The following is a 7,746-nucleotide window of genomic DNA, read 5'->3' as shown; positions in this document are numbered from 1 at the left end:
CAAGAGAGGGGAGGGGAGAGAGGGGGAGAAAGAGGGCGAGGGAGAGGGAGAAGGAGGGCGGGGGGGAGAGAAGGGAGAGAGAGAAGAGAGGAGGAGGGGAGAGAGAGGGGAGCGGGGAGAGGGGGATGGCTCTACACGCCGGCGAGCAGGAACCTGCCGCCCGAGATACGTAAAGGTGAGAGGAGAGAAGGAGAAGAGGGAGAGAAGGAAGGAAGAGAGGAGAGAAGAAGAAAGAGGGGGAGGGAGACGACTACGACTGCATTCGTCGTGTATCCAATTGAATGTTGTGGGCCACACACTTCCTGGCAGATATCAGCTTTTATGATCGGTGGCAGATGGCCAGGCAGTGGGCGCGTCGCGCCACTTTCTTACTGACGCGTGGATAGCTAAGCGCTGTCAGTAGCGGCTATAATAGAATAATATTATTATTTTTACCTCCGCCAAGGGGTTGCGAGAGGTATGTTTTCACCGTCACTGTGTTTGTTGGTTTGTGGTTTGTGCGCATTGGTCTTGTTTGTGTATAGCCTAACTGAAAAGGTTATGGACGGATTGTCCTAACAATTTTCAGGTATGTACAGAAAATGGTGGTAACTTACAGAATTGGTTACAATTTGGATGTTTTGTGATCCAGATCCAGATTAATTATTAATTAATTAAATTATTAATAAAAAAATTTACAAGTCAGAGAATTGGACTGCTCTAGCGGAGTCTGCCCGTCCTCCGATGCTCTAGTTATTTATTGATATAGACGGATAGTAATATAATAATCAATATTATTATGTATATTTATTATTATTATATTGTTCAGTTAGTAGTAGTAGAGATCATGGTAGGTACACACGTCGCAATGCGATCGGTCTCGTTTGTTTTGCAGACGAGTTCCTGCATCATGCTCAGGATGTTCACCAGGTGACGCACTCAAGATCGCCATACTCTTCCAGTCTCGCACAGCAGGAGATCCCACGGGTAGGTGACACGAGCAAAGTAACGGTCGGTGGTAGTAGCAAGGGGGGGGGGAGGAGGGAGGAGAGGAGAGAGAGAAGAGAGAGAGAGAGAGAATGAGAGTGAGAGAAGGAGAGAGAGAGAGAGAGAGAGAGAGCGAGAGAGAAGGAGAGAGAGAGGAGAGAAGAGAGAGCGAGAGAGAGAGTGGAGAGAGAGAGGGGGACGCATCCCACAGCGGTAGGTGACGCAAGCAAGCAGCAACGGTCTAGAGAAGGATCGTCATGTTAGTAGAATGAGGGTATTGCAACGGGTCTCTCTTCCTAAGTCGCGGGGGGAGGGGGGTCGAGTACACCGTGTTCAGGACTTCTTGACTTCATGATTTAGATGAAATTGGGGTTACTGACCCCACCGTCGGTGCAATAATAAAAAAACAGTTCTTGATTAAAAGTGCTAACTTAACAAGTGGCAAGTGTCGACAGCAGGGTAACTAGGTAACCCAAGTAAAGATGATGAGAAGGGATTTGTCAGCAAGAGATTGTTTCGTCTCTTGTGCGTAGGCGACTGACATACCAGGACATCATGCAAATCGAATATGCAAACTTTTAATCCCAAATAACGGTTTTAATAATCATGAAAGATTGACGATGAGAAGCGATTTTGTCGGTGAGATATTAATCTGTCCCTCGTGCGTAGGCGGCTGACGTACCAGGACATCATGAAGATTGCTCCACTAGTTGTAGAGAAGATGCCCTACAGTCTTATACAGGTGCAAGCTGTATCGGTAAGTATCACTAGTGGGAGGCAGGTAGTGAAAGAGGCAGAGATGAAGAGAGCGAGAGAGAGAGAAGAAGAGAGAGAGAGAGAGAGAGAGAGAGAGAGAGAGAGAGAGAGAGAGAGAGAGAGCAAGAGAGAAAGTGAGAGAGAGAGAGAGAGAGCAAGAGAGAAAGTGAGAGAGAGAGAGACAAAGTGAGTGAGCGAGAGTAAGGTGGAGAGGAACAGAGAGCGAGATAGAGTGAGAGAGAAAGAGAAAGAGAGATAGAAACAGAGACACAGCCAGAAGGAGAGAGAGAGAGAAAAAAAAAGATTTATGTACCACATGTATCTGTGAACAAGATGCTAATGTCTGCTTAGAGTGTAGTGAAAAATAGGCTTCATGTAGAATATTAGCTCGTTAGATTCACGATGAGTCCTGGAGCATAGGCATGCGTATCTTAACGTTTTTTTGGCAGTTGCTGATCAGTTCGGCTTTTATTCCACACTCTAGACTACTTACACTAATAATTGTAGCTAGCATATACATGACTGCGTGTATAAGAATGTAGTTTATCAACGTGCTCTAGACATTGCAGTGTGCCAAGGAAATGTATGTATACAACTTGGGTCAGTATAGATCGACTAATAAAATTACTAGCGCACTGTGTTTGCTCAAGATCAATATTGTGCCAGTTGCTGCCACATATAATCATTACTTAAAAGAGTAAGAGATACAGCATTTTACTACTATAGCGTTATAACGTTTGTTTACTACTATAGCGTTTGTAGAGATTGAAAATAGTGCTTGTATAAATCCGTAGATGGCAAGTATCACTAACCTGGTAAGGTTGGTAGTAGGGCGACAGAGAGAGGATGTTACTGAAGCATGCAGAACTAGGGGAAGGGGAGGGAAGGGGAGAGTACTAGTCGATCTTTCGTAGTTGTGCGTGGAGTCTTATCAGTACCTTCTCTCTGTTCAATGCCTCCAGCTGCTACAAGAGTCAGCATCGGTAGGGTAACGTAGCGTGGTTGCAGTTTTGCTTTGAGCTTTGCTTGTACGTGCACAGCAGGTGCTAAAAACATCATAGTAGTTCATCCTAGCTTAACTCGGCTTTGCTCTACGCTATTGCGTTTGCCGCCACTAACCGGCTTTGTTCCGCAGCAAGGGATATTGATTTGACCTTCACGTGTCTTGTCCGTGAACAAATTCGACCCTGAAGTTACCTCGGTTTGTTCCCATGTTAATAGTGCTTCCAGATGGTCAATACACAATGGAGTTATTCTCAAAATACAAAATTTAATACTAGTCGAGGCAAATTCTCAATGGCCAAATGCTCAAATGCTCAAAGGCAAATACTAGTTACCAGTAGCAAACAGTTAAATCAGTAAACAGATTTAGGTGTTACGCGAATGGATGTATGAAGGGATCCTTGCTCCACTCTACCACAATGTTTTGCTTCCATTCTGTAATATTGAAAAGAGGCCGCATATCGGGTCAGACGTCCGTATCTTTTCCGACAAATATTATATCGTTAAAAAAACTTATTAGGAAATAGTGCTGGCACAGACCAGATGTGCTGTGAACGTTCTTCCTATTATGGTAAAATAGTACCACTGGAGCCTTTGTTACATTTACGTGCAGCATGTGTGCTTTTATCTCATAGCCATATTACCTATTGCCTAATATTACTATGCATAATACCATATTGCCTAATATGATGATTTTGATTTTGATTATATATGATGATGATTTTTGCCGCTTTTGACTGTCTTTTGTGAAGTTATGTTCAGAGCAGAGATCCTTCATTGTTACCTAAAACTTTTAGTTTGTCGAAAAAAGCAAAAGAGTAATTTTATGGAACTAATTAAAGACAGTGCTGATTGGCTGTGAGGGATCTCGCCTCTGTGCGGATTTTGATATATTCTTCCCGTGAAAACAGAAGAGCATCATCTAGCTGTTGCTGACTGGCTTGGGCTTTGGCAGTTGTTGTGTGTGTTATCTATCATATTGAGTATACATAGGCTCATGGTGTTACGGTATATACTTTACAAATGTAAGAATGAATACGATGGGCCATGAGAGCTATGTATAATATCACCGTAAAACATCCGCACAGTATCTAATACATTTGCCACAAGTAGATGTTAGTCGATTAAACTGTTTTTAGCATATTAAATAAGTTCCGGATATCTGTTAAATTTATTAAATTTTTAAAAATTATCAATCGGATTAATGTTTTTAGCATAATCCTCTCTATTTTTCTCAAGTTTTTATCTCGAAATGAAATCTTAGCCGTTAACTAAAATACGTAAACTCGAAGCACTTTTCAAACCAAATGTAACATGCCGGGAGCTAAACTCGATTAGCAGATTTTTCATTTAGTTTCGCGCAATTTTCATGATGTTCCTTACGTGTAAAGTAGCTTTCTTCGGACAGGTAAGGGGAAATTTAGTGTTATTATATTATTATTATGAGAGTTTATTATATTCATCCGGATACGCGACAGCGAGTTTGATATCACAGCAACAAATCTCACGACAGTAGTTGCATTTTGCATTCTAGAATTGTTCTGTTTTCAAGAATTCTGCATTGTTCAAGAAGGCACATCGTCGGAACAACGCGCGTTGTTGACGTTGTTCATCTTATGTTCATCGCTTCCCGCGGTTCATCTCTCAGTCCGTATTTCAGGATCCATCCGAGAGGAGCTTCCTCATCCAGGTCCTCGAGAACGCATACAGGTTCACGCTCGGCGCCATTGCCGGTGGTACGTACCCCTCGAGGGCCCCCTCGCCGCCCATGACCTTTAACAACCTTTAAGGACCTTTAACGACATTTAACAATCTTTAACGACATTTAATGTCGTTTAACGACCTTTAACGTCCTTTCACATTGTTTAACGACCTTTAATGACCTTCGCCGAAGAATGCGATCGGTTCCCTGTGTTTTTTCGTAACTCTTCAACTGAGAAACCGAGCTTCCGATATCTATGAACGGAAACGATTAACAGTCGTTCTCTTGTTATTCGCGTGCGCGCCGCCACGCGGGCGTGCCGCCACGCGGGCGTGTGTGGGCGTGGAGACGGCTCAGCGGCGTTCTTGTGTTTTGTCAGCGATGGGAGCGTCGGCGGTGTACCCGATCGACCTCGTAAAGACGCGACTGCAGAACCAGCGGTCGGCGTTCGTCGGTGAGGTCCTCTACAAGAACTCGTTCGACTGCTTCCGCAAGGTGCTGCGCCATGAAGGTACGATGCCGGCGCCCCCTACCATCTAGTAGCGGCGCCCCCTTACCATCTAACGTCAGCGCCCCCTACTGCCTAACGGCTCCTTGGCGCGTGCAGCTCCTGTTACCGTGGCGACGCTCGCTTCTTGTCGTGTACCGTGGTACGATGGTGTAGCCCCTCTTCCTTCTTACTGCATTCCTACCCACCTCGGATTATAGTGGGCCCTGCCTATCCCAAAAAGTCTACTGCTGCCTGCTTCATGCTATGATGGTCCAGCGTACCTCTCCTTTAAAGTCATTAGTTAGGATTAGGTGGTGCTGGCAATCACCTGGGGCCGGTTTCACGAAGCGTGATTAACTTTAATGATGATAAAGTCACTAATCATACTTAACCTCCTGTAATTATGATTAGTTAATCATACTTAAAAATCTGTTTCACGAAGCGATTTAAGTACATATTTAACTTATCACATAATTAACCGACTTAAACATGAATTACACTGTATTCAAAATGGCGGACAACGCCAAAAGTATCTGCAAATTCGGTACATGAAAAGGAATTAATTTGCAATTATAATGACTAAATTAGTACAGCTAATCTTAGATAATTTAAATTTCCTTGGGAAAAAATTGAAGTAAAATTTTCAATTGTAAAATCTACAGCGTACTTAATATACTAGTACTACCTACATACTACTACTAGAACTGGCAACTAATTATGATTAGTTGATTTAATCATGCTCCTGAGTAGAATTTAATATTGTGATTAACTTAATCATGATTAAAGTTAATTACGCTTCGTGAAACAGTCAATTTAAGTATGGGAAGTTAATCATGATTAGTGATTTAATCATGATTAAGGACTTAATTACGCTTCGTGAAACCGGCCCCTGATGTGATTGTAATCGCAACTTTTTCGTTCAGCCTAGTAAGGGAGCGAAAGGAAGAGGGGGACATGGAAGATATGGACAGGGATCGGAGGCAGGGAAGGAAAGAGAGAGGAACCGAGTAAGAGCGTAAAAAATCCGAACACTTACACAACCTCGCCGCTATGATTTCCGCCCATGGTGCGATTTCTCCGGACGGTCCGCCTGAATTTATCTCACTCAATATCATGACCTGTAGAATGTCCACATCATATCATCGATTCTGCAGACAGCAGTAGTGTGCTTAATAGTCGCTTTATTAGCTTAGTGTTCAAGGTTTTAATCACCTACAACACAAGTGAACACATACTATTAGACCTGTCTAAATGCACGCCAGCTAACTAATAGTATTTATATTCATATTTCATTTAGTATATTAAAGACAAAATTATTTAATTTTAAAACAGAAACTTGCAATATCATCAGTAAACAAGACCAATTGTCGATACGAAATTACACGTAAGCGGCAACATTAACCATTAAAGGATTACAATCATTAACAATTAACATATAATATTCGACTAAACGAGCACTCTACGCCTACTTGACAGCTAGCGGCAGTGTCATCCGAGTCCACCTTGACTAACGAGTGTGTCACTTACTGTCAGTCTTGATGCCCTTCTCAGGTGGGCTACGCCGACCAGCTGTGGTAATAGACTCTGTAGAGACCCAGCACACCCTACAAAACATCATTCTGCGATGAATCTATGCGTGAGTGCAAAGTCACCACTAGTAGCAGAACTACAAAACATCATTCTATGATGAATGAATGCATGAGTGCATAGTCAGCACTAGTACACAACTACAAAACATCATTCTATGATGAATGAATGCGATGAGTGCATAGTCAGCACTAGTAGCACACCATTAAAAAAACATCATTCTATGATGAATGAATGCATGAGTGCATAGTCAGCACTAGTAAGCACAACTAACAAAACATCATTCTATGATAAAATCAATGGCATGAGTGCATAGTCACCACTAGTACACAACTACAAAAACATCATTCTATGATAAATCAATGCATGAGTGCATAGTCGAGCCTAGTAGCACAACTACAAACATCATTCTATGATGAATGAATGCATGAGTGCAGTCACCACTAGTAGCAGAACTACAAAACATCATTCTATGATGAATGAATGCATGAGTGCAGTCACCACTAGTAGCACAACTACAAAAACATCATTCTATGATGAATGAATGCATGAGTGCATAGTCACCACTAGTAGCAACTACAAAAACATCATTCTATGATGAATGAATGCATGAGTGCAAAGTCACCACTAGTAGCACAACTACAAAAACATCATTCTATGATGAATGAATGCAGATGCATAGTCCAGGCACTAGTAGCACAACTACAAAAACATCATTCTATGATGAATGAATGCATGAGTGCAAAGTCACCACTAGTAGCACAACTACAAAAACATCATTCTATGATGAATTAATGCATGAGTGCAGTCAGCACTAGTAGCACAACTACAAAACATCATTCTATGATGAATGAATGCATGAGTGCATAGTCAGCACAGTAGCACAACTACAAAAACATCATTCTATGATGAATGAATGCATGAGTGCATAGTCAGCACCTTAGGACAACTACAAAACATCATTCTATGATGAATGAATGCATGAGTGCATAGTCACCACTAGTAGCACAACTACAAAACATCATTCTGCAATGAATCTATGGTAGCTGCAGTCACCACTAGTAGCACAACTACAAAAACATCATTCTATGATGAATGAATGCATGAGTGCATAGTCACCACTAGTAGCACAACTACAAAAACATCATTCTATGATGACTCTCCAAGTAAGCGTAAAGCATATCTCACCACTAGATAAGGACAGAGGTAGCATAGACTGGCAATGCAGAACGCGGGAAGGGGT

General features: G+C 42.2%; 1 protein-coding gene across 1 annotated transcript in view; it reads left to right on the top strand.

The window, feature by feature from the left end:
• LOC106807845 (calcium-binding mitochondrial carrier protein Aralar2-like) overlaps positions 1-7,746 on the top strand; it is a 31,548-nt gene that overhangs the window by 12,819 nt on the left and 10,983 nt on the right. The window contains exons 8-11 of the mRNA XM_014810313.1: positions 875-967; positions 1,636-1,723; positions 4,385-4,460; positions 4,806-4,938. Coding sequence (XP_014665799.1) covers positions 875-967; positions 1,636-1,723; positions 4,385-4,460; positions 4,806-4,938 — 390 coding nt within the window. The remainder of the gene's footprint in view (positions 1-874; positions 968-1,635; positions 1,724-4,384; positions 4,461-4,805; positions 4,939-7,746) is intronic.

The sequence above is a fragment of the Priapulus caudatus genome, unplaced genomic scaffold (genome assembly GCF_000485595.1).
Source record: "Priapulus caudatus unplaced genomic scaffold, Priapulus_caudatus-5.0.1 Scaffold237, whole genome shotgun sequence".
In the NCBI taxonomy this organism is placed as follows: domain Eukaryota; kingdom Metazoa; phylum Priapulida; class Priapulimorpha; order Priapulimorphida; family Priapulidae; genus Priapulus; species Priapulus caudatus.
This window is presented reverse-complemented; position numbering and strand designations above follow the sequence as displayed.